Source organism: Mus caroli, unplaced genomic scaffold (assembly GCF_978045245.1).
Source record: "Mus caroli unplaced genomic scaffold, Mus_caroli_1 scaffold_1, whole genome shotgun sequence".
NCBI lineage: Eukaryota > Metazoa > Chordata > Mammalia > Rodentia > Muridae > Mus > Mus caroli.
Window position 1 is genome coordinate 89,839,059 of NW_028227256.1, and position 26,770 is coordinate 89,865,828.

Here is a 26,770-nt window from a genome sequence, read left to right on the forward strand (position 1 = left end):
CATCCCATAGCATCCTTCAGTTGGTGTGTGCAGCTGGACTGAAAGGCCAGGCTCCCTGTGAGTCTCTGAGGGCTTTGCTGGGTTACATATGAGGAACAGATGAGGCTGACAGAGGTAGGGTTTCAGGTACACAAGAGTCTTTCTCACCAAACTGGTTTTCTTAATTCTTTCAGGAAACAAAGTAACAGTCAAACACTGAAGAAATCTTAAGGTACATTCTCCTTCATACCAAGATCTGTTGAGAACTGGAGACACCATCACACCCAGCAACCTGGACACCAAGGTCCTTTATCAGACACTGATGGTGACAACTCAGCACTGTGCTGTTACAGACCCAACCAGGAAGGTTCCAGAATTCCCTGTCTATAGCCTCTCAATAGACATAACCTGGTCTGAGCTTGCATATGAATCTACTTTCGGGTGGAAATGACTCTCTCATTGCAGACCAGTTACAATGAGGTACAAGAATCACCTGGCCCCTTCAGGACCATGGGCCTTGCTGGCAGATGGATCAAGGATGCCAAACAGTCCAAACAATGCCAAAGGAAAGGACCTAAGGACATACCCCTAAGCCCTACGAGCAGCATTCTGCTGGTAGACTAGGGCAGAAGATCCTAAATATAGCCTCTCACTGAGGGAGCTAGAGTGGACCCTGGGATTCTAAGCACTAAGAACCCTGAAATCAAAGAAACTCTGCCCGTTTGATCCAGCATGCCCCGCCCCACCTCCCCATGCATAAACTGTGAGATGGTAAAGGGCAATGGAATTTTTTTTTCACAGTAGTCTGGAAAATACTGGGTTACACTACAGAAATCCCTGTATAGGCTGAACTCAGCCCCACACTGACTTACTGGCACAATTGGAATGACAGACTGGCTAGCTGGAGACAATTTACTCCTCTCCCTTGGAGGAGCCAGGGCAGTACATCCTTCCAGTGGTGGAAGAGAGGCACATCTGGAAAGCTCCCACTTCAGGAGTGACTATCACCTTTTTCTTCTACAGTGTAGGACATGAAGGAGAAATGTCACCCAAAGGCCTAAGAACAAACAAAAGCAATGGAGTTCCGGGTGAAGGTCATCCTAAGAAAACAGTGCCTGCAATGACAGTGACAGGCACAGACAGAAGCTCACAGTCGGACCCTGGAATGAGTCAGGCATCAGGAGGGCGGGCTCTCACACGGGCCTAGGGAGCAGGGCCTGTGCCTCCTGACCGGTTCAGATGTGAAACTCCGCAGGAAAAACAGCAGACAAGACTCAAGTCCTGTCTACTCAACAGCATCACCTTTTCACCCCAGCCCACAAGAATGCACACACAACACCCTCCCACACTTGTGAGCAACTTACGTCTGGCAAAGATAAAAATTCCACAAATTATTTGGTTTTAAATTATTTATATGGCAATAAGTCACTTGAAATATTAATGCATCTTTTACGAACTCACCCAGAAAACCCATTTTTATAAAAAGAAAAAAAAAAGGAGAATCGTAGATACCACATAATGGCTTATAGACTACCTATTCTCAGAGCAACACACATTACACACAGCCCTTTCTCTTTCTTTCTGAAGAAAAACACCAGAATTTGCAACCCACAGCTGCCCTGAGAAAACCAGCAGTGCCATCCCCACCAAAAGAAAGGCAGCAGAGGACCAAGCAGCCTACTGATGTAAAGCCTCAGGCTGAGCACAAGTGTCCTCAGAGGTGCTGGGTTCCTGTCCATCCCTCCCTGCATCCCAGCCGCCTGGAAATCTGGCTCCTGGGGACAATGCTTGATGCCTCCAGAGAAAGACAGTGGGTATAAAGAGGAGTGTGCCCCAGCTCACTGTTACTCCTTCAAAAGGACCAGCATGTGCTGGTAACACTGCCCACCTCCAGGATTTCCAAAACTCAGGAAAATGACGTCCAAAACTTAAAAGCCAAGCTCCTGGCTAAAAACAGTCTCCCCTGAGATCTCTGTCCTCAGATTTCCAGAAAAGAGACAACCAGACCTGCACACCAAAGCCTCCCGCCCGGGAAGCACTGAAGCACCTGTCATCTCAATCCAGGCTGCTGTTTCTGCAGCTCTGGTCAGTTCCCCTGTGGGGAGTTACCTGGGTTACCAGGCCCTGTGAGTGGTGCTTCTGTGCTCAGAAACCCACCCCCAGATCCCAGTGCCAGAGACGTGACCCTTGAACTCCCAAAACATGGAGAAGGAAAAGACTCAACTTTCATAAAAAATACAAGAAAGGCTGTGTGGAAACAGGTGACCTCTACCCTGCTCCTCTCCTCATTTATACTGACCTAAAGAAGAAGTGCTAATTACTACTATGGTGGAGTTTAGACACTTGGTCTACAACTCAGGGGTGGCAGGGCAGTCAGATGCTCAGGCAGGATTTTGGGCTTCGCAGATAAAATGACCTCTCTGGCACACACGTGACCCTGCTACTGTACTGCCAACATGGTAACAGATGTAGATAGCATAGCTATATTCCAATGAAACTTCATTTACAAAAATAGGTGGTAGGCTAGAGTTGGCAGGCAGGTGCCTGGTTTATAAGATGATCTAGACTTCAGCCTTCTGTGGAGAATGCTATCTCCTGAACAACAAGTAGCCATCAAGACATGAAAAACCCCTAAACTTTCATAGAAGAAAAGCAATCAAGACCCTTGCTCAGGAGCCTAAGGTATGCATACTTACACCATAGAGCAGCAAGAGCTATCAGTTCAAATCTAAAGGCAGCACACAGTAGCACAGGGCAGGCCGGCTGCAGGACACAGGGTCCAAGGCTTCTTGTAATCTGTGCCTGAAGTAGATGGCTGTGGGCCACCAAAATGAAAATACTTTACACAGCCTCCGCTTTCCATCCCATTCCCAAGGCTCTAAGCAGCTTTCTCCTCCCTGCAGTGACCGCACAATCAGAAAAGCCAACCACACCTAGATTCCACAAAAGCAGAGCTGACCGGAGATCCAGCACCAGCACCAAGAACTGCATCCTGACCAGAGAGGCCTCCTGCCCTCCACAGTTCATAAAAACATACTTTGAAGTATAACCTTTTACATTTTATTCTCACTAGAAAATTCTGAGCCTATGTATTACTTTTTTTTTTTTTCCTTTTTCAAGGAGGGGCAGTCACATAAAAAACTCACTACTGTATCTTAGATACCCACTAGAGATCTGGAGACCGCATAAGCTACAGTGTTAACAGTGAACAGCAAGATCAAGTGGCGCCACTGGAAACGTAGATGGGATCTTCGTACTATACCTCAGGGCTCTCACCCCCAAGCCGATGCTGCCACATTCCCATCTCCAGTCGGAGCCAGCCTGCTGAGTGTGGCGCTGCCGGGCAATCCTTCCAACTGGAGTGGAGAAAGACTTGCGGGTGCTGAGGAATTAGTATACGTCATTCCAAACATGCTGTCTCTGCTTTCTTACACAGAATAATTAAATCCCTCAAAACAGTCAGTGTCCACTTGGGAAACGTCCCAGTGGAATCAGCAAACTGACAAGGTGGAGATGTATTTTTGTGTCCGACTGAAGAAGTAATCGTGAGTTGTTGGGCTCACCATTTGCTAATCAAACTGAAGATAAGTAGGTTCCCTAACTGAGCTCAGTTAGGATTCTAGTCAGTTCTGACAGAGCCCAAGGCCAAACATACCCTACATTCAGGGAGGAGAGTGGCGATCACAACAAGGCCACAAAATGGGAAGAGTAAGCAGCAAAGAACGGATCATTGTTCTCAAACAGCTTTGTCCACAGCCAAGAACAGGCAGAAGGCATTCGTTCCCCTTCTCTACTGCCTATGGGATGTGGGGTAGAGAAGATGGCTTGCTGCGTCCTGCTTTCTGTGGAGAGTCCAACAGGCAAGGACACACCCTTGCCAGGAATGAGCTTGCCTTACATAGAACTCTGTGTGTGGAGGGTAGGGGTGGGGGGAGGAATCTTGGAATGACTGCTTTTCTTTGTAAACACCCTCCTCTTTGCAGTCAGGTTCCAGGTAAGTCAAAAGCTGCCTCACCTTGGTGCTGATTCCTCACAAAATGCACCTCAGATCCAGCAGTATCTCTACTTTGGACAGAAATGAATACATCAGGTCCATTTACAATCCACATTAGCTGTAGTCACAGTTCTTTTGTGGGCCAGGTCTTTGAGCAGTTTCTCAGCTTTGGCATTGCTTTGTGGGCCTAATTATTCATGTGCGGTGCAATGTACAATATTTTACAGCATCCCTGGCTCTGACCACAAGATCCTGAGGCCATGACACACACACACACACATCCCCAAAGATTGTCAGATGTCTGGAGGATCAAGGTCATCCTCACGTAAGCACTGGATTCAGTCTAAACACAAGGCCCACACTGGGATTCATGTGACTGTTAAGTGTCACCAAATGGGGAAAAAAATGCTACCAAGCACTCCTGACTGTGGTCCTATAACCAAAAAGCTTTCTGCATCACCCTGTGCAGTTTCCTGAGATAGAGGCACAGACAACTTTCCAAGAGGCCTCAGTTCTCTGGCCCTCTGAGCCTGAGCTCCACCAAAGCAGGCCTCTCCTCGAGCTCACCTTCATCCTAGTCCCAGTACATCACATGGCTCCGCTGCACACACTCCACACTGCCCAGTGCTCCCCAGTGCTGGTCTCTGAGCAGCTCACTCTTAGCAGTCTACAGAGCCAGAGAGATAGGAGGCCTTGAAGTGGCAACCAGCCAGGAACCAACATGAAGGCCAACTTGCCCAAGCAGGAAGGGTCAGCAACTGACAGAGAAGCATTTTGCTAGTCTGACAACTGTATGACTAAAGGACATGTTACTAACTTAACCAACTGCCTCTCACTCTGCTGTACACTCAACATGTCAGAAGGCTGGAAATGGTGTCGGATTTAGAAGCTGCCTATTGTGTGGGAAACCTGCTACTTGTTTTCATTAAATAAAGTGCTATGACATACTAACCCTCATGTTACAAGTTCATGATTTTATCTTTACTACTACCTAGACATACAAAGTACTCCTGAGCCGAAAGGCACCTCTCTCTCCACATGGTTTTGGAACTAGCACAACTTATTTTAACAGAGAGAAAGACACCAACCTGGAAGGGTTGCACTCCCTGGATTTTGACAGCCGAGTCTTTTATTTAGGATGGAGTAGGGCCTCCCAAAGAACCCACAACAAAGCATCCCTCATTTGGTTTGGTTTATCTACCTGTCTCTCCAATGGGTCATTACAGGTTGTTTTCCCCCATCAAAACACCAGTGTTGGGATCAAAAGTGCTTGAGAAGATCCAGGTGAAGTTCCCCAGCGCTTCGAGAATATGAGAATGACCTCTGACACCCCAGTGCTGTGTCACAGTAGCTCCTCCTCCTCCTCCTCCTCTTCCTCCTCAGATGCGTGGCTCTCAGACTCCTCCTCCTCTTGATCCAAGAGTTTTTTAAAAACTTGAAACTCCTCAACAGAGGAACAGGCTGTCCTGGCCAAAAACTCAGCTTCAGAAACTCTGAGAATGTTCTTCAGTGAGGGATTAGGGATCTGTGTCTGCCCCTTCTTATCAGGGGTCTGGTACCGTCCAAGGCGCTCCAGGTAAATGTGTCTCTGCTTGATCTTGGTTATTGAATACTGTAAGAAATCCGTCCTGACTATGTCTAGGTGTGTGAGTCCCATCCTGAAATATGCATACTGAAAGATACAAACATAAACCCTGAAGCCTGTCATTCCAACTCAAAACAAACTTTAGTCCAAAATCATTAGTTGCCTAATTAGAAATGGTAGAATAGCCACTGTATAATACCAACACTTGTATGAAATCTCAGTTTTCAAAGCATTTCCAAATTCAAGCTGAGAAAAATGCAGCAGAAAACAAAGGGGCATACAGGGATATACTTTTCTTTAAATAGGGCAACAAAAATCATGAGTGCAGGAAAAATCAGACCCAAAGAAATCCTAAGATACCTAGGAACCTTTAAACACATGTGTGAGCATGCAGCTTGTTTTACCTGAGTATGTCCCAGCAGTGCTTGAGAGGTCAGAGACCAGGCCTCCACGGACTCTACCTGCCATCTCCCCACAGGGTGCTGGGGCACTGGGCATCCAGCTTAGGTGGTACTGGGGATATGGACTCAGGTCCTCACACCAGCTTTGTTTGCTTGTTTGGTTGGTTATTAGAGACATGGTCTCTACATAGCCTTTGCTGTCCTGGAACTCACTGTGTAGACCATGCTGGCCTCAAACTCAGAGATCCGCCTGCCTCTGCCTCTGGAGTGCTAAGATTAAAGGAGTGCCTGCACTGCCATCACAGCTATGCACAAGTGCTTATGACCTATCTGTCACTCAACTTTTTGGGCAACTGTCACAATTTCTTAATCTCCCACACAAAAAGACGCTCCAAGGGTTGTAAAGTTTACCTACTTGGACCTGGAATGGACCTGGCCACTCACTGTCAAGGAAGCAGAGCTAAACAACAGGTTTGCGTTGGAGAGGAGAGAACTGAGGTGTTTTACTCAGAGGCTTCATTCAGACCCTATTCAGCTTTAAAAACCTGAACACTCTGCCATCATCGGCCTAGTTGCTTACTCTCACCTGGAATTTGTATTCTAGCTCGTTGGGGTCCTCCTGCAAAACAGTGGGGCATCTGTGCAGAACGTCTGTGATGTGCTGTGCCGTGAACAAGCACTTCTCCCTGAGGACCTTCACAACTCGGTCAATGTCCCGCTGATGCATGGTGAAAACCTCAGGGCAAACGGACAGCACCCGCCTCAGTTTCCCTGTAGAGTGTTAAGCAAAGCAAAGCATGTTAACTTCAGCATATTCCCAAAAGCCAAGGGCTTAACAACATGTAGGGGCTGGTAGATGAGTCAGTGGGTAAAGGCACCTGCCAGCAAGCCTGGAACTTGAGTTCAATCCCCAAGACCCACATTGTCGCAGCAATCAACTCTAGTTGTCTTGTGGCACCCACATGGGGGCACAGCAGGAGCCTCTCCCTCCACAGGATTGCCCGTTCAGAGATCGACCTTCATGAAGCACCATGCAAAGGACTCTTCACAGACCCAACGACCCTCCCTATGTCCCTGCCTTTTTCTAGGCTTCTATCTGAAGGTGCCAACTTCATATTCTAGGTCTCCTCTTGCTTGCCTAGCATAGAAAGCTTCCCGGGGATTCACTGCAGAACGTTAGAGGAGAGTGGTTTCCTACACAGTGGGGCTCTGGCTGCTGCTTCTCTCTGTATAATCTAGAGATTGTATAGAGTCTAACAATCTCTAGAATTGAGAGTCTGAGCTCAATGAAGAGGACTTTGGAAACAACAATGGTAGGAACAAGAATATTCAGAACACACAATTATAAGTAGTCTGAGCGTGACCATGTGGTATATCCAACTGTATTATTGTTTGTTTTGTAGGGTCTCCTTGGTAGGCCTGGAACCTGCAGAGCTCCATCCTCCTGTCTATAGAGTCTAATTAAAAGCATGCACTACCACACCCAGCCTCCCCGTGTTTTACTGAGTTACATTAGTAACTGTATTCAGACAAATGGTATAAGCAGGGCTGTCCCAGACAGAGTGAAACAAATGGTCTTCTGAGGAATAGTTGTGCCGATTTAAAAACTGGAAACTTAAAAGCCACTTAAGACTGTTAACTAACTTTCCTAACAGCCTAGCTTCCACGTGAAGAGGCGTTTCCAAAGTGTAAGCTTTATTTTCACCTCTCAGGCTGTGCTTCACATACTGACTGAGCTTGGGCTTAGATGATGTTGCAAGAGACAACGTGTCAAGGGGAACACAGTTATCTTTTTGCTTATCTTCTAGAGGAGGCCTGCAGAGACACCAAACACAGTGGGCTCTAAGCCTCCCCACTTTGGGGGTGAAATCTTACCAGGAACAGTCAGTAATGAAATAAAAGCAGTCAAATGGGTACAGTTCACTGGAGAGCCCCACCTCCCTTCTCCAGAAGGGTGACAGCTGTTGGAAGGTGGAGGCCACTCTAACAGCCTTCCAGGGACCAGGCACCATCCGCTCTGAAAGTTGTGTGGGGGATGTTTTTGCAGAGGTCACACATTTGCATACACATACATCACTACCATAAAGCAACACGAACCCACCAAAACCAGACTCCATGTCCCCATTGATCTGGAGCTAGAGATCTCAATGAACACACAGGAGGCTCACTTTGGCCTTGGTTCTCTCTTCTTGGGCTTCTCTCTCCCACATCCCCCTTACAACGGCATCCACAGAGAGCCCACTGCACATCTTCTTGAAGACACTGACCTCTCCTCAGCAAACTTTCCTACCTCACTTCCTCTAAGTAAGGTATGTTTAGCCCACAGCACACATGCATCCCAGGGTATTGATGAATGCAGCCTAGCTCATTTGTAGGTGATAATTCCATGCCTTACTATCAAAAGGCTGGACATCCCTGCTAGGGTAAGCTATTTTCTCCCTAACTCTGCTGCATCTTATACCTTCTCCAAGGCCAAGCTTCCGAAGGTAACTGGAACGCCTCTTCATCTGCATGTTAGACAGTTTCAGCAACTGGGGGTTTTTCTTCAAGGCATTAAATACAGGCTCTGGGTTCAACCCCAAGAGTAGGAGTTCTGAAACTATGTCCAGCAACTGTTGAGGATGGACACTTGGCTGTATACTACACAGGCTGTTAATGTGGGCTTCAGCAAAACCCATGTCCTGGAGGGAACGGATGACCTTTGCAGGCTCCAAGGACTCAGGATCCACACAAGGCTTCTGTTCCCCATGAAGACACTGAACAAGACGCGTCCTGTTTTCTGGTTCCTGCACATACTTTTGGGGTGTAATGCTGGAAAACTCTTGAACGCTTCCTCTACCGGGCACTGTAGTCAGTTTGCAAGACAAAGAAGGGCTCGTCTGTTTCTGATCTCTGAGATGAGGGGTCTGCCTAACCAAACAGGCCCAGGAGAGGGCCAGTAGACGATGCCACTCAGGAACCTGTAAGGCAGAGCAAAAACAGAATCAGTTCCACCTCAGAATAATGACCCCCACAAGATCACTGAGCCAGTAAGTAACCTTGAACCTCAGCTTGACCCTTGGCCCACAAAAGCTAACAGTTTTTGTAAACAATCTGCAAAATCTTCTCTGGGTCTAAAAAGTCTCCAAAGAATAAAATTAGCATGCAAACAACCGCACTTACTGAAGATACTGAAGCATAAGCAATATCTACCTACTGAAGATACAGGGCACCAGCAATAGTATTTGGCTGAAAATTCTGAACCTCAGACTAGCCACCAGACAGATACACTACCTAATTTCATTCCAACAAAGGATAGTTTTGTTTTGTTTTGTAAGGATCCCTTCCATTAAAAGAAGAATATTTGGGGGAAGGAATCTGTCGATTTGTACACAGTAGCCCCAGGTGTTTGGGACTAGGACATAACAAATTAAGCACAGAGCATCCGGTGCCCTCCAGACTGGTCTCAAACACTCTCTAGCTTGGCCACCCTCCCCGCTCTTGCCGCTGGTTCAGGCCTCCCTAGCCATTAGGCAGCACACAGCCGAAACTCCCGAGAAGCCAGAAGCTATTCTGAGGGCCACACTGTCTGTGCACACGCCACCCGGGAGCGCTACTGCCACAAGGTGCTCAGACCGGAACACCACGAACCAGCGTCAGCGCCTCCTGAACGTCCCGCCAACAGCCGCTGTGAGCCCGGGTCCTGGGGCAACCTCACCTGCCTTACCAGCGAAGCCATGGAGCCCAAGCGGAGAGTAACTGTAAGACCGGAAGAGGCGGTCCTTCCTGGCTCACAACGTCCGGCCTCCGATCTGTGTCCGCAGAACTCCGGAGGTGTGGCGTTCTTTCGTTCCGCAGCCAAGCCCTTGATCCCAGATGCTCGTGTCCAGCACCTGCAGCTTGCAGGTGCAGCTCCCTTTAGTTGGGCATACTCGGTTGCATGGTCTCTGCCAGAAACAAGCAACACTACCTGGGTTTTAAAACTGCTCTTCAGAGTAAAGGTGAAACCAAACTACCCCGAAGCGCACACCGTCATTTTCTGTTGTGAAACTACTTTTACTGGGGCTAGGGGAGGAGGGGAGAATATGACAAAAGCAATCACCTATGTTAAAGATAGTACAAAGCCAAATAAGATAACGCTGTGATTGTGGAATTAGGATCCTTCAGACCAAAACCAAATTATCATGGATTATTCTTAGCCTTTTTGAAATCCATTCATCGTCCCCCGTCTAACTTAGCCGTCTAACTTAACAGCTTTGTGACTATGAATACCTTTAAAATATATTCCTAGGCCAACAATGGTTTTCACCAATCCAAAAGCCAATAGTATCACTAATATCTAAAACTGAGTTAAGTGTTTCCCTAGTTTTGCCTTATCCTTCCTATCTGTGGTCCCCACCAATGTGCTGGTAACTACCTTGATTTATGGCTTTATTCTCTAGCTGGTAATATCTCACCTAAATACATCCATGGTGGAGAATCTTTTGGAGAAACCAAATTTGTGTCCCTGGGCTCATCTTTGAGGTAAGTAGTTTTTTGTTTTTTTTTTAACTTTATCTGCATTTATTTTATGCTGAATTTATTCCCGGGCCATGAGTTTTTGTTTCTTCAGTATCTTCTGAGATATCTTTTTCTTCTGTGCAACCTCCTCTTCTGGCTTTGGAACGATCTGTTCCTTCTCAGTGAGGATCATCTCAATGTGGCAGGGGGAGCTCATGTATGGGTTAATCCAGCCATGAGCTCTGTAGGTTCGTCGGCGCATCTTAGGTGCCTTGTTCACCTGGATGTGTTCAATGACTAGAGAATCTACGTCTAAACCCTTAAGTTCAGCGTTACTCTCTGCATTTTTAAGCATGTGCAGCAAAAATTAAGCACTCTTTTTTGGCCACCGATCCTGTGTCCAGCCCCATTGTTTGGCCTGGGCGCACCTACCGACTCCACCATTATACCGCCGGAATGGCACACATTGCTTCTTTAAAGTGACATCCTTCAGATACTTGGTGGCTTTGCGGATATGCATACCCTTGATGGCCTGGGCAGATTCCCATGTGTTCTTTAAGTGAACACAAAGGTTTGAACCTCTTGATTTGCATGATTTTGTGGAGTTTTCTGGGTCAAGAGAGTAGCGAACCATCTTGGCAGGTGACCTTTGGCTGCTTACAGGAAGAGAGGAGGTAAGTAGTTTTTGATGGACACTGTAATACAGCAATGAGTTCTCAGGACAGCCCAAACTCTCCCTGAAATGGTTAAGTACGGATCTAGACCCAGATAAAAGTATTTGGTAAGTTCTGTTGTTTACAGACTTGTGTTTAGTCAGCAAGATGGCTTAGGAATTCAGACACTGGCCACACCAGCTTGATGACCTGAGTTTGATTCTAGGGACCAAGAGTGAAGACACAAACCCACTCCACAGAGCTGTCCTTGACCGTCTCTCTCTCTCTCTCTCTCTCTCACACACACACACACACACACACACACACACACGGAGGTGTCTGCTATTTTTTAAAAACAGAACATGGCCCAAGTAATAAAATTACAGGGAAAATGACAATAGCCCTCCCAGCCCAGAGGTCTGGCTTCACTTATGGATGAAGCACCAGAAGGTTCTAAACCAACCTCTATGCACTGAATTTGCATCTTAGACATGAAGGTGTCTTAGTCAGGGTTTCTATTCCTGCACAAACATCATGACCAAGAGACAAGTTGGGGAGGAGAGGGTTTAGTCAGCTTACACTTCCACATTGCTGTTCATCACCAAAGGAAGTCAGGACTGGAACTCAGGCAGGTCAGGAAGCAGGAGCTGATGCAGAGGCCATGGAGGGATGTCACTTACTGGCTTGCTTCCCCTGGCTTATTCAGCTTGCCTTCTTAGAGAACCAAGGACTACCAGCCCAGGGATGGTATCACCCACAATTGATATCACCCACAATTGATCACTAATTGAGAAAATGCCTTGCAGCTGGATCGCATGGAGGCATTTCCTCAACTGAGGCTTTCTCTGTGATAACTCCAGCTGTGTCAAGTTGACACACAAAACCAGCCAGTACAGAAGGGGAGGGAAGAAAACAAAGAAGCTGTGTTCTAACAGCTGCCTAGATCCCACCACTTCTGAGCCATACCTATTTCTTCCTGGCCTATTGGCTGCTCCAGAGAAAAAGGATCTGGCTATTGCATCAATAAACACATAACTGCTTTGTGCTAGGCAATGATCTAGTGCTGAAGTGCTTAAACATCTTTTGACAGAAAGATTCTATCTATAGAGGGCAAGGAAGTTGTAATCTGTATAAAACTAAAGAATTACTTTTGTCTTAATCTTCTTCCTAAATAAATATTATTTAAGCCTTTACACCTAAAGCCTGGGAAACTCTACGCCACTCCAACTTTTTGAGAACAATCTAGGAACCTGAACAAGTCAGCCAGCGCTGAAGCAGTGGTAGCTAAAACACAGGGTGCTGTGAAAATCTGGAGGCATCTTCAGTCCTCACCAGACTTCATTCTTAAGTCAGACTTGAAATTCCACGGGAAAAATTATACCTGCTGCCTCACAACTTTAGTCTCAAGGCTTTATCTTTATTTTTGTTCTTCTGCAAAGAACACTCATAAGGCATCGGACTGTAAAACCAAAAGCTTTAATGATTTTTTTTCCTTTTCTTTTTTTCTTTTTTTTTTTTTTTTTTCCTTTTTGGTTTTTCGATACAGGGTTTCTCTGTATAGCCCTGGCTGTCCTAATGGGTTTTTTTTCTAATATAGAAATGGTTCTTGAAAAGCTGGATTTTGTATCTTCAACCGGCTATACTCCTGTCTGGGGGAAAGAACAATTCTGCAATATCTTGTGTTTTATGTGTAATAAAGACTACAAGGGAAAATGTTTGTTTCATTCTTGGAAACAAAGTCATCTGAAATCAAAAGCTAAAATGTCACTAACTTCTGAACGTCACTAACTTCTGGGAACTGGGTCCTAGAAACCGTCACAGACACTGGTAGGGTTGAAGCTCTTCAACTAGACTCAAAGGTACAGTTAGAGCCCGTCACATAGACAAAGTAGAGCTGAGCCAGTCACAGGATGTCTGAAAGTACTGGCAGGGCATTATGGATTAACAGATGGCTAACAAGCCTGAACCCCCAGACCAAACCAGGTCAGATTTCTTTTTAACTATAGTAAATAGGGTACAGAAATGGAAAACAAAAGCTGGGCAGTAATGGTGCACACCTTTAATCCCAGCACTTGGGAGGCAGAGGCAGGCAGATTTCTGAGTTCGAGGCCAGCCTGGTCTACAAAGTGAGTTCCAGGACAGCCAGGGCTATACAGAGAAACCCTGTCTTGAAAAAACAAACAAACAACAACAACAACAAGAACTAGAAAACCAAGTTTTTCTCATATAGTCCTGGCCAGTTTAACTGTTAACTAAGTAGCTTTAATTTGGAAAAATTTTAAGAAAATAAATAAATATTCTGGCCATTTTTGTCTGGCCACCTCTATAGACTCCATACATCTGTCACATGTCACATGTACCAAGTCAGTGGGAAAGAAACCTACACACAAAACCAGAAAGAACTGGGCATGGTGACACATCAGTCCTAATGCTTGGGAGGCAAGCACAGGCAGATCTGTCAGTTTAAGGTCTACCTGGTCTACATAGTTGAGTTCCAGGCCAGCCAGAGTTACATGGTGAGATCCTATCTCAAAAACTTACAAGCAAAACAAACAACAAAAATAGAGAACTTAAACACTCCTTGTGTCTTTCTGAGACTTACAACTTAAAGCCCTTTAATAGTACAATGTAATTGAACATTAGAATGATTTTCAAGGTTATAAAAAAACATGAATTATAAGTCTATATCATAAACCTAAGAAAAATAGTATCGCAGGCTCTTGTAGCATTTGCATAGGAATCTAGAAGCAGAAGTCATCCCAATCCTTCACAACTTCCTCTCTCCAGGTAGAAAGCCCTGAAATCCATACAATTTCCCAAACCAAAGAGCAGGAGAGCTTGCTCAGCTGACTGGCAAAGAGGGGTCCTTAAGATGCAAGCAGTGCTGGTCACCACGAGTCTCCCTGGGAGCAGGAGGCCCACAGAGACCCTCTGTCTGAGCCATTTCACTTGGACTCCTACTCCCAAGCTCCAGACTTGCAGCTGACAGCAGGCCACATTCTGAAAGATGAAGAAGATAATACATTGCATGTTAGCAAAAAAATTCTAAAAAAAATTGTTTAGGACAACAGAATGGAGAGGCAGTGGTGATATTCTTGAAGTATAGAGTCTGCTAAGATGCTAGTGAAGGGGTGCTAATCTCCAGTCTGGTTCCCCAGGGGCTCTGACTTGGGGCTAGGAAGCCTTGTCTGAAGAGGCATGTCCCGTGTGGAGCCCCATAGCATCATGGTCAGCATCTGTACCCTTATCCCTCTTTGGACCAGACAACTGACTCTCCAAACTCTTGCCTTCCCACCCCTCCTAGCCAGGGCTATTATAAGCACTTGTCCTCCCTCTAAGGGTCTCTGCATAATCAAGCCCTATCTTTCAGGCCAGCCACAAACTCTTGACACATGGATTTAGGACAGAAGGCGTCTCAACTAGGATGGATGATCACCTCCCCACCCCAAACAAAGACAGGGGGAAAGAAACAAAGAAAGGAGGGGAAGAGGAAGGGAGACTCAGACTTCTCACCTGGCTGGTTGGTCCTACACACCTCTTCCCAAGTATAGCTAGCAAGGTTCACAGGCTGTGTTACCCAGGGGTCTATGATCAGCTTCTCCAAAGTGGTCCGCTGCTCAGGGCAAGGCTGCAGCAGTCCAGACAGAAGACTCATAAGTTCTAGGGACATAAAGAACACAGGAGGATCCAGGCCGAAGTCAAATGGAACACATCTCAGACCTGTAGATTTCAAGCTATCCTGCCTCACAGAGCCTCCTACAGGGCAAGGAGGCAGCCAGGAGTTCTAGGGCATCAAGGCCTGGCCTGATATACTCAGGAAATGCATTTATGAACCCATCAACTCCAAAGTGGAAGTGTGGAAGCTGAGATCCAGATCACTCAAAGCTCAGACTGTCTTCTTACAAGGTGTGCTGGCTAGTTTTATGTCAACTAGACACAAACTAGAGTTATTTGGGAAGAGGGAATTTCAATTGAGAAAAATGCCCCCACCAGACTGGCCTGTGGACAAGCCTGTTGGGCATTTTCTTGAATTGATGTGGGAAGGCCCAGATCACTGTGAATGGTGCCAGTGTGAATGTGCTGGTATTCCTGGATCTTTAAGAAAGGAGGCTGAGCAAGCCATGAGGAGCAAGCCAGTAAGCAGCACTCCTCCATGGCCTCTGCATCAGCTTCTGCCTCCAGGTTCTAGCCGTCTTCCTGCCTTCATTTCCCTGACTTCCCTCAGTGATAGACTGTGATGTGTAACTGTAAGCTGAAATACTTTCCTTCCCAAGTTGCTTTTGGTCACAGTGTTTTATCTCAGCAACAGAAACCCTAAGGCTGACACAGGGGCTCTGGGTGTGAGTGACTGCAGATAGACATGGCACGCAAAAGAAAATGGTAGCCAGCTGAAGCATCTCAGATCAGTCTGTGGGAAAGTAGACTAAGCTCTAACAGGACCCCAACAGTAATCTGTACTTGGCCCTATTTCCTCCAAATGTATTTACGTGTTGACCAGGGCCTCCCTGAGCCTTGTCATCAGGAACCCAATCTGTGCAGTAAGAACCTGTGGAGTATCACAGTCCACCACTACAGCATCTTAGGGATCCACAACTTAGTGAAGCTCCATAGCTAAGTACATCCCTCCACAGTATGCATGCTGGGAACTCCACCCTAATGTGATGGTGCAGGGAGTAGGCTGTTGGGAGGTGGTTAGAGTTTGAGGAAGCCATGGGTGGGAAAGACAGGTGACCTGGTGTCCTAAGAGGTAGAAAAGACTAAGTTCCCTGTCTCCACCATGAGGACATAGAAAGAAGGTGCCATCCACGAGCCAAAAAGAGGTCTCACTGAGAACTGAACCAGCCACCACCTTTACTCAGACTTTCAGCTCCTGCCAACTGTGAAATGGCAGTCTGTTATTTAAGGCCCTATCTGTGATTCGTAAAACAGATAGAGGTGTCTAACCTACACAGAGGCTAAGGCAGACTGAAGATCTGCCACAATGTGGGTTCTCCCAGTAAGTGACTGCTGTGGGCCCACAGGATGCCAGAGTGGAAGGGGCCGGAGCTGACACCTGACACATCTGCCAGCTCCAGGAGTTCCGCTGGGCTCCAGGCTCCTGAGGCCCTGCTCCAAGCTTAGGAAGCCTTCCTGGCCTTTGACTCCCTGGCTTTCATTAAGGATACAAAGTACCACTTGGCCTCAAGCTGCTGTCACAGCTGCTCTCAGGACATTTTGCACGTGAGCTGCTGATGGTCAAATCTCCTCTTGCACTGATGTTACCCTCTTCCACAAATGGGGCTTCTGACCGAAGTTAAGCACCTGACCTCATATCTGCTGCTACAGATAATGTTACTGACTGCAAAGGATCACTTTCAAGAGGGCCTTGAAGATCCAAGGGACAGTAACAGAAATTACCAAAATGATTTTGAGACATTAAAATTATTATGCTCAGATCAAAATGTTAGAAGAATAAAAAAGAAAGGTCAAAGAGGTCATCAGGACAGAGGAGACAGAAACAGAAGTGCCGAGTTCTCAGCTGATGCTCTCCTTTGCCACCTGGCATTCATGCTCACCTTGGGAAACCAGGAATGGGGGATGAATAACTGCCTCCATGGTCTCCTCCACCTCACAGAAGGGATTCTCCTCGAAGATGAGCGTGTACAGGGTGACCCCCAGAGACCACATCTCCAGCTCTGGCCCTCTATAGCTGCAAGGAGGAAAGGAGAACGGTTCAAGAGTTTCTCTGCACTCACTCCAAAGCTCACAGAGCCAGCCCCAACCCTGAGTGCCAGAGCCTTCCATCCCCAGCCAGAGACTCAAATTCTCACAGTTCACTCAGGGTTGTCCCAAGCAAGAGACCTCTATATGACCAGGACGAGGGACTCCCAGAGGTGGGGAGAGCATATGAGAGGGTAGCAAGTCACAACTTGGTCTCACTGGGGCCTCAGATGCCACAGGCAGCATCAGAACAAGGTGAGGGAAGAGATGCTCAAAGCGGAGATGAATGAGAAGAAACTTTAGTGATAGCTGAGGAGTCAGAGAAATGAAGGGCAGGATGGAGAGGCTTATCAGGAACTAGACCTGACAGAAAGAGCCTGCCTCGGGGAAGACGTGAGGTGTTATCTGAACTTCACCAGACAAGAGTTTGCTGACCCCTGGAGCAGAAATACATACGTATAATATATGAAGTACAGTATATGAAGAAGGAAGAATGTTCTTCAGAAAACCTTTTACCTGATGAGATGCAGGTGTGTATGCCATGTGGAAGGATGCAGAATGAGACAAGGTCACACCCAAGAGGCCCACAAGCAGAACCAGCACATGTACAACTGAAAAGGATGGGCAGGGAGCAGAGAGCACAGTGCAGACAGGAGACAGGCACAGTACACAGACCACTAAATACTGAGATGGGCATTTCATGGCCTGAGTGTGGAACAGCAGACCAGCCACACAAAGCATGTATAGTGAGCCAGTTGACATGCAGTTCCTCCTCAATACAAACTGCATTCCAGCCAGTCTTGCTACTGGGCTGCTTATATGGGCAGCACAACAAGATTATTTAAATAATGACTACTGGAACTAGAGACACACCTCCAGTTAAGAGCACTGGCTGCTCTTCCAGAGAACTTGGGTTCCATCCTTGCAACCACACGGTAGCTAACGACTGTCTGTAATTCCAGTCCCAGGAGCTCTGACTTCACTAGGTTTCTATTGCTGTGATAAAACACAGTGCACCATCAGGATAGCTAAGACACAATTATGGAGCAGGAAACTGGAGGCAGGAACTGAAGAGGAGACCATGGAGGAATCCTGTTTACTAGCTTGCTCAATCTGCTTTCGCATGCAACCCAGAACCACTCACCCAGAGATGACACATCCCACAGTGAGTTAGGCCCTCCCACATCAGTCATTAATCGAAAAAATGCCCCAAGGGCCAATCTGGTGGGGCATTTTCTCAGTTGAGGTTTTCTCTTCCCAAATGACTCTAGTTTGTGTCACAATGACAAAACACTAACCAGAATAGGATCCAACACCCTTTGCTGGTTTCTGCAGGCACTGAACATGCTACACAGAAATACACGCAGGCAAAACACCCAAACACATAAAATAAGAAAAAAAAAAAAAAACTCTGAAATAATGATTATTCCTGATATTGAGAGTACGTACAGGAAATCCAGCCTGAGTAGGGCCACAAGCCTCTTCCAGTCAGAAAAGCACCGGGGTAGCTAGGGCGCAGGGTTGGCTGACACTCGCCAGCTACCCACGACCCCCGCCACAGGATTTTGAGACTGCTGATGAGTGGAACACAGCTTCTGCTCCAGTCCAATCACGCGGGACCTGAGACTGCTTTGGTAGGGGAGGCAGAAATCCGGCCTGAGTAGGGCCACAAGCCTCTTCCGGTCAGAAAAGCACCGGGGTAGCTAAGGCACAGGGTCGGCTGACACTCGCCAGCTACCCACAACACCCACCACAGGATCTTAAGACTTCTGGTGAGTGGAACACAGCTTCTGCTCCAATCCAATTGCGCTCGGGACCTCAGACTGCATTAGTTAGGGAAGCAGAAAACCGGCCTGAGTAGGACCAAAGGCCTCTTCCGGCTGGACCAGCACCGGGGTACCGCCAGCTACCCACAACCCCGCCACAGGATTTTGAGACTGCTGGTGAGTGGAACACAGCTTCTGCTCCAATCTTTAAACAGTGACAACGACAACAACTAACCCCAGAGATTACCAGATGGCGAAAGGTAAACGTAATAATCTTACTAACAGAAACCAAGACCACTCACCATCATCAGAACCCAGCACTCCCACTTCGCCCAGTCCAGGGCACCCCAACACACCGGAAAAGTTAGACACGGATCTAAAAGCATATCTCCTGATGATGGTAGAGGACTTCAAGAAGGACTTTAATAACACACTTAAAGAAATACAAAGGAACACTGGTAAACAGGTAGAAGACAGTAAAGAGGAAGCACAAAAATCCCTTAAAGAATTGCAGGAGAACACTGCTAAAGAGTTACAAATCCTTAAAGAAAAACAGGAGAACCTAATCAAACAGGTAGAAGTCCTTAATGAAAAACAGGAAAACACATCCAAACAGATGATGGAAATGAACAAAACCATACTAGACCTAAAAAGGGAAGTAGACACAATAAAGAAAACCCAAAATGAGGCAACACTGGAGATAGAAACCCTAGGAAAGAAATCTGGAACCATAGATACGAGCATCAGCAACAGAATACAAGAGATGGAAGAGAGAATCTCAGGTGCAGAAGATTCCATAGAGAACATTGGCACAACAATCAAGGAAAATGTAAAATGCAAAAAGATCCTAACTCAAAACATCCAAGAAATACAGGACACAATGAGAAGACCAAACCTACGGATAATAGGAGTGGATGAGAATGAAGATTTTCAACTCAAAGGACCAGCAAACATCTTCAACAACATTATAGAAGAAAACTTCCCAAATCTAAAGAAAGAGATGCCCATGAACATACAAGAAGCCTACAGAACTCCAAATAGACTGGACCAGAAAAGAAATACCTCCCGACACATAATAATCAGAACAACAAATGCTCTAAATAAAGACAGAATACTAAAAGCAGTAAGAGAAAAAGGCCAAGTAACATATAAAGGCAAGCCTATCAGAATCACACCAGATTTCTCACCAGAGACTATGAAAGCCAGAAGATCCTGGACGGATGTTATACAGACACTAAAAGAACACAAACTCCAGCCCAGGCTACTATACCCAGCCAAACTCTCAATTAACATAGATGGAGAAACCAAAGTATTCCACGACAAAACCAAATTCACACATTATCTCTCCACGAATCCAGCCCTTCAAAGGATAATAACAGAAAAAAAACCAATACAAGGACAGAAACCACGCCCTAGAAACAACAAGAAGGTAATCCCTCAACAAACCTAAAAGAAGACAGCCACAAGAACAGAATGCCAACTTTAACAACAAAAATAACAGGAAACAACAATTACTTTTCCTTAATATCTCTTAATATCAATGGACTCAACTCCCCGATAAAAAGACATAGACTAACAAACTGGCTACACAAACAAGACCCAACATTTTGCTGCTTACAGGAAACTCATCTCAGAGAAAAAGATAGACACTACCTCAGAATGAAAGGCTGGAAAACAATTTTCCAAGCAAATGGTATGAAGAAACAAGCTGGAGTAGCCATTCTAATATCTGATAAGATTGACTTCCAACCCAAAGTCATTAAAAAAGACAGGGAGGGACACTTCATACTCATCAAAGGTAAAATCCTCCAAGAGGAACTATCAATCCTGAATATCTATGCTCCAAATACAAAGGCAGCCACATTCATTAAAGAAACTTTAGTAAATCTCAAAGCACACATTGCTCCTCATACAATAATAGTGGGAGACTTCAACACACCACTTTCACCAATGGACAGATCATGGAAACAGAAACTAAACAGGGACACAGTGAAACTAACAGAAATTATGAATCAAATGGATCTGGCAGATATCTACAGAACATTCTATCCTAAAACAAAAGGATATACCTTCTTCTCAGCACCTCATGGTACCTTCTCCAAAATTGACCACATAATTGGTCACAAAACAGGCCTCAACAGATACAAAAATATTGAAATTGTCCCATGCATCCTATCAGATCACCATGGACTAAGGCTGATCTTCAATAACAAAATAAATAATAGAAAGCCAACCTTCACGTGGAAACTGAACAACACTCTTCTCAATGATACCTTGGTCAAGGAAGGAATAAAGAAAGAAATTAAGGACTTTTTAGAGTTCAATGAAAATGAAGCCACAACATACCCAAACTTATGGGACGCAATGAAAGCATTTCTAAGAGGAAAACTCATAGCTCTGAGTGCCTCCAAAAGGAAACTAGAGAGAGCACACATTAGCAGCTTGACAACATACCTAAAAGCACTAGAACAAAAGGAAGCAAATTCACCCAAGAGGACTAGACGGCAGGAAATAATCAAACTCAGGGGTGAAATCAACCAAGTGGAAACAAGAAGAACTATTCAAAGAATCAACCAATCAAGGAGCTGGTTCTTTGAGAAAATCAACAAGATAGATAAACCCTTAGCCAGACTCACTAGAGGGCACAGGGAAAGCATCCTAATTAACAAAATCAGAAATGAAAAAGGAGACATAACAACAGATCCTGAAGACATCCAAAACACCATCAGATCCTTCTACCAAAGGCTATACTCAACAAAACTGGAGAACCTGGATGAAATGGAGAAGTTCCTAGACAGATACCAGGTACCAAAGTTGAATCAAGATCAGGTTAATGATCTAAACAGCCCTATATCCCCCAAAGAAATAGAAGCAGTCATTAATAGTCTCCCAACTAAAAAAAGCCCAGGACCAGATGGGTTTAGTGCAGAGTTCTATCAGACCTTCAAAGAAGACCTAATCCCAGTTCTTCACAAACTATTCCACAAAATAGAAACAGAAGGTACTCTACCCAACTCATTCTATGAAACCACAATTACTCTGATACCTAAACCACAAAAAGACCCAACAAAGATAGAAAACTTCAGACCAATATCCCTTATGAATATTGATGCAAAAAATCCTCAATAAAGTTCTTGCTAACCGAATCCAAGAACACATCAAAACAATCATCCATCCTGACCAAGTAGGTTTCATCCCAGGGATGCAGGGATGGTTCAATATACGGAAATCCATCAACGTAATCCAGTATATAAACAAACTCAAAGACAAAAACCACATGGTCATCTCGTTAGATGCGGAAAAAGCATTTGACAAGATCCAACACCCATTCATGATAAAAGTCTTGGAAAGATCAGGAATTCAAGGCCCATACCTAAACATGATAAAAGCAATCTACAGCAAACCAGTAGCCAACATCAAAGTAAATGGTGAGAAGCTTGAAGCAATCCCTCTAAAATCAGGGACTAGACAAGGCTGTCCACTTTCTCCATACCTATTCAACATTGTACTTGAAGTCCTAGCCAGAGCAATTCGACAACAAAAGGAGATCAAAGGGATACAAATTGGAAAAGATGAAGTCAAAATATCACTTTTTGCAGATGATATGATAGTATATATAAGTGACCCTAAAAATTCCACCAGAGAACTCCTAAGCCTGATAAACAGCTTCGGTGAAGTAGCTGGATATAAAATTAACTCAAACAAATCAATGGCCTTTCTCTACACAAAGAATAAACAGGCTGAGAAAGAAATTAGGGAAACAACACCCTTCTCAATAGTCACAAATAATATAAAATATCTTGGCGTGACTCTAACTAAGGAAGTGAAAGATCTGTATAATAAAAACTTCAAGTCTCTGAAGAAAGAAATTATAGAAGATCTCAGAAGATGGAAAGATCTCCCATGCTCATGGATTGGCAGGATCAACATTGTAAAAATGGCTATCTTGCCAAAAGCAATCTACAGATTCAATGCAATCCCCATCAAAATTCCAAATCAATTCTTCAACGAATTAGAAAGTGCAATCTGCAAATTCATCTGGAATAACAAAAAACCTAGGATAGCAAAAACTCTTCTCAACGATAAAAGAACCTCTGGTGGAATCACCATGCCGGACCTAAAGCTCTACTACAGAGCAATTGTGATAAAAACTGCATGGTACTGGTATAGTGACAGACAAATAGACCAATGGAATAGAATTGAAGACCCAGAAATGAACCCACACACCTACGGTCACTTGATCTTCGACAAGGGAGCTAAAAACATCCAGTGGAAGAAAGACAGCATTTTCAACAAATGGTGCTGGCACAACTGGTTGTTAACATGTAGAAGAATGCGAATCGATCCATTCCTATCTCCTTGTACTAAGGTCAAGTCTAAGTGGATCAAGGAACTTCACATAAAACCAGAGACACTGAAACTTATAGAGGAGAAAGTGGGGAAAAGCCTTGAAGATATGGGCACAGGGGAAAAATTCTTGAATAGAAGAGTAATGGCTTGTGCTGTAAGATCGAGAATTGACAAGTGGGACCTCATGAAACTGCAAAGCTTCTGCAAGGCTAAAGACACCATCAATAAGACAAAAAAAACCACCAACAGATTGGGAAAGGATCTTCACCTATCCTAAATCAGATAAGGAACTAATATCCAATATATATAAAGAACTCAAGAAGGTGGACTCCAGAAAGTCAAATAACCCCATTAAAAAATGGGGCTCAGAACTGAACAAAGAATTCTCACCTGAGGAATACCGAATGGCAGAGAAGCACCTGAAAAAATGTTCAACATCCTTAATCATCAGGGAAATGCAAATCAAAACAACCCTGAGATTCCACCTCACACCAGTCAGAATGGCTAAGATCAAAAATTCAGGTGACAGCAGATGCTGGCGAGGATGTGGAGAAAGAGGAACACTCCTCCATTGTTGGTGGGATTGCAAGCTTGTACAACCACTCTGGAAATCAGTCTGGCGGTTCCTCAGAAAATTGGACATAGTACTACCGGAGGATCCAGCAATACCTCTCCTGGGCATATATCCAGAAGATGTCCCAACCGGTAAAATGGACACATGCTCCACTATGTTCATAGCAGCCCTATTTATAATAGCCAGAAGCTGGAAAGAACCCAGATGTCCCTCAACAGAGGAATGGATACAGAAATTATGGTACATTTACACAATGGAGTACTACTCAGCTATTAAAAAGAATGAATTTATGAAATTCCTAGCCAAATGGATGGACCTGGAGGGCATCATCTTGAGTGAAGTAACACAATCACAAAAGAACTCACACAATATGTATTCACTGATAAGTGGATATTAGCCCAAAACTTAGGATACCCAAGATATAAGATACAATTTGCTAAACGCATGAAACTCAAGAAGAATGAAGACCAAAGTGTGGACACTGTGCCCCTTCTTAGAATTGGGAACAAAACACCCAGGGAAGGAGTTACAGAGACAAAGTTCGTAGCTGTGATGAAAGGATGGACCATTTAGAGACTGCCGTATCCAGGGATCCATCCCATAAGCAGCTTCTAAACGCTGACACCATTGCATACACTAGCAAGATTTTGCTGAAAGGACCCAAATATAGCTGTCTCTTGTGAGACGATGCCGGGGCCTAGCAAACACAGGAGTGGATGTTCACAGTCAGCTATTGGATGTATCACAGGGCTCCCAATGGAGAAGCTAGAGAAAGTACCCAAGGAGCTAAAGGGATCTGCAACCCTATTGTTGGAACAACATGATGTACTAACCAGAACCCCGGAGCTCTTGTCTCTAGCTGCATATGTATGGAAAGATGGCCTAGTCGGCCATCACTGGAAAGAGAGGCCCATTGGACTTGCAAACTTTATATGCCCCAATATAGGGGAATGCCAGGGCCAAAAGAATGGGAATGGGTGGGTAGGGAAGTGGGGGGCGCTATGGGGGACTTTTGGGATAGCATTGGAAATGTAATTGAGGAAAATATGTAATAAAAATATTAAAAATTAAAAAAAAAGATTAAAGATTACCATGAATACTAAAAAAAAAAAAGAGAGAGAGAGAGTACGTACAGCAAGTTACAGAGGAATCACTAGAGAATTCCATCTTTTGAGAGTTTCCTCTTTGTTTTCTATTTTTCTAACTTTCTGTAACATCAAACCACAAACAATCAAAAGTTGAAATAGTAGAAGAGACCCCCTATGTCCATGTCTAGCTACCTGCCTATTGCACACTTATTTGCAGAACATTTTCCTCATCACTCAATAAAAAGGCATACACTGAAACCATTTCTTCCTAAAATCACAACAGTCATGGGCTTTATGTAAGAGGCAAGAGGAGGGTAAACTACAAGAGTGTGTGATACGTACGGATTTCCAATGAGAACCTCAGGTGCACAGTATTCGATTGTTCCACAAAAGGTATAAAATAGTTTGCCCCTCTCTAAGTAGGCAGCTGAGCCAAAATCTATCAGCTTAATTGTGAAGTCCTCAGCAATCACAATGTTCTCATCCTTGATGTCTCTATGGATGATGCCTTGGGAGTGCAGGTATCCTACAGCAGACACTAGCTGGAATCAGAGGAAAGGGGAACACTTCAAGAGCAATTCAAGTAAAACATGCATGTACACTAAATATTAACAAGAAAAAAGAAAAGCATCAACAAAGCAAAGATAAACACTGTCCAATGCATGGTGCTGGAGGCGTGGTTCTGCAGAGTCGGGAGGCATAGCAGCTCTGGGAGTGCATCTCTGTGCCTCACACAGCAGAGTTTGCCAGAAAGCAAACTATGGCTCACAATGTCTCTACTGTTACTACTAACTAAAGAAAGCCTCCCAGCAGACACTTGCCCCACAACCATCTCAGGAGGAAAGACAGGCCAAGTCCGCATGCACAGGCACTGTGTGGACACCTCAGCTAACAGGAAAGAAAAGCACCTTGTACAGAGTGCAGGCTACGGTTCAGTTCGAGGTTGAAGCAGGCAGGAGCAGATGATCCTGATGCAGGGCTCTAGCAACTCCTCTGCACAGTCTGGTCACCATCATTCCCAGACAGCACATCGACTACTTTGTGGAGTAAGTGGCCTCTCAGGAAGTAGGTTATATATAGGCACTGTGCCTCTGGGGGCAGTCATCATAACACCCCTCTGCCCAGGCACTGTGTCTCCTTCAGTAAGACTATTATATCACAGTTTGGAGAGCAACTGGAACAACCAACTTAGTAATTTCATGGACATAATCAATCATTTTGATCTTTAGAGACAATGTTATACTTCCAAATAAAAAATCTTTTTTTTTTTTTTTTTTTTTTTTTTTTGGTTTTTCAAGACAGGGTTTCTCTGTGTAGCCCTGGATATCCTGGAACTCACTCTGTAGAGCAGGCTGGCCTTGAACTCAGAAATTTGTCTGCCTCTACCTCCCAAGTGCTAGGATTAAAGGCGTGCACCACCACACCCAGCTATAAAAATCTTTAAATCAGAAAGATAGTTAATGGCATGTCAACTAAGGTCAATAAATGAATAAAAAATTATCCATTATAAACACTTGCCTGCATATTTACATATATAGATTTTTAGAAACACACAGGTATGCATGTACATATACATGCAGATATATATACATGCTTAACATTCATAAACATATAAACACGTGCCCATACATACAGACACATACATGTTAGAGCCCAATCAGGAGATCCTGGTACAAGGAAGAAATCTTGCTATGTAGCCCAGAGTGACCTTGAACTCTCTATGCTCCTGCTTCAGCCTCTGCAGTGCTGAAATTATAGGTATGTACCGCCATGTTTAGTCAGAAACCATAGTTTTCATAAGACTGCAATGTCTCTCTACAACTAAACTGTATTGAACTCATCCTTCCTTCCTACAAGCCCCAGATGTGCCTGCTGTCTAGACAGCTGCCCACTGTGATGCTCCCTGAGGTAGTACTGCTGTCCACAGGCTCCAGCCCCATCTCTGACAAACAAGAAAGAAGGAAATATAGACAGAATGACAGACAGATAGATGATGGATAGATGGAAGGATGATGGACAAATGATAGGAAGGAAGGAGAAAAGGAAATATATAATCTTCTGACAGAAGTGTGAGAGGGGTGGTAGGGCATTCTTTTGGCATTTCATAAAAGCTGAAACACACACGGAGAAGCCTGAGAAACTTTCAGGAGTTTACAACTTTGAAGAAATGCTAAGTTTTCAAGAGGAATCACAGCACTTTC

At 44.9% G+C, this 26,770-nt stretch overlaps 3 protein-coding genes across 8 annotated transcripts in view; 1 reads left to right on the plus strand and 2 right to left on the minus strand.

Moving 5' to 3' along the window:
* Sned1 (sushi, nidogen and EGF like domains 1) overlaps positions 1 to 4,925 on the plus strand; it is a 62,250-nt gene extending 57,325 nt beyond the window's left edge. Inside the window, exon 31 of the mRNA XM_021159208.3 lies at positions 174 to 4,925. Within this exon, the coding sequence (XP_021014867.1) occupies positions 174 to 185 (12 nt within the window). The 3' untranslated portion in view covers positions 186 to 4,925. The remainder of the gene's footprint in view (positions 1 to 173) is intronic.
* A 159-nt stretch (positions 4,926 to 5,084) lies between these two features.
* Mterf4 (mitochondrial transcription termination factor 4) lies at positions 5,085 to 9,736 on the minus strand. 3 transcript variants are annotated; one of them, XM_021159230.3, is made up of 4 exons: positions 9,657 to 9,736; positions 8,421 to 8,919; positions 6,546 to 6,730; positions 5,085 to 5,434 (listed from the first exon to the last, which is right to left on the minus strand). In XM_021159230.3, the coding sequence occupies exons 1-4, from the start codon at positions 9,675 to 9,677 to the stop codon at positions 5,234 to 5,236; spliced, it is 906 nt and encodes a 301-aa protein (XP_021014889.1). In that variant the 5' UTR covers positions 9,678 to 9,736; the 3' UTR covers positions 5,085 to 5,233. The 3 variants fall into 3 exon arrangements, with proteins under 3 accessions (XP_021014889.1, XP_021014879.1, XP_021014882.1); XM_021159220.2 differs by having other exon boundaries at positions 5,085 to 5,645; XM_021159223.3 differs by having other exon boundaries at positions 5,085 to 5,645; positions 9,666 to 9,734.
* A 2,923-nt stretch (positions 9,737 to 12,659) lies between these two features.
* The window catches only part of Pask (PAS domain containing serine/threonine kinase), a 42,273-nt gene continuing 28,162 nt past the window's right edge, over positions 12,660 to 26,770 (minus strand). For all 4 annotated transcript variants that reach the window (XM_021157658.3, XM_029482839.2, XM_021157565.2 and 1 more), the window contains exons 15-18: positions 24,912 to 25,111; positions 16,647 to 16,780; positions 14,605 to 14,751; positions 12,660 to 14,091 (exon numbers count right to left, since the gene is read on the minus strand). In XM_021157658.3, coding sequence (XP_021013317.1) covers positions 13,934 to 14,091; positions 14,605 to 14,751; positions 16,647 to 16,780; positions 24,912 to 25,111 — 639 coding nt within the window. In that variant the 3' untranslated portion in view covers positions 12,660 to 13,933. The remainder of the gene's footprint in view (positions 14,092 to 14,604; positions 14,752 to 16,646; positions 16,781 to 24,911; positions 25,112 to 26,770) is intronic.

Bases quoted from the DNA above. Each gene is read 5' to 3' on its own strand.
- Mterf4 (XM_021159220.2), bottom strand. From the start codon at position 9,677: ATGGCTTCGCTGGTAAGGCAG. The intron at 6,731-8,420 runs GTATAAGATGCA...AACACTCTACAG, and splicing joins GAAGCTTGGCCTTGGAGAAG to GGAAACTGAGGCGGGTGCTG. The intron at 5,646-6,545 runs GTGAGAGTAAGC...TGTATCTTTCAG, and splicing joins AGCTAGAATACAAATTCCAG to TATGCATATTTCAGGATGGG.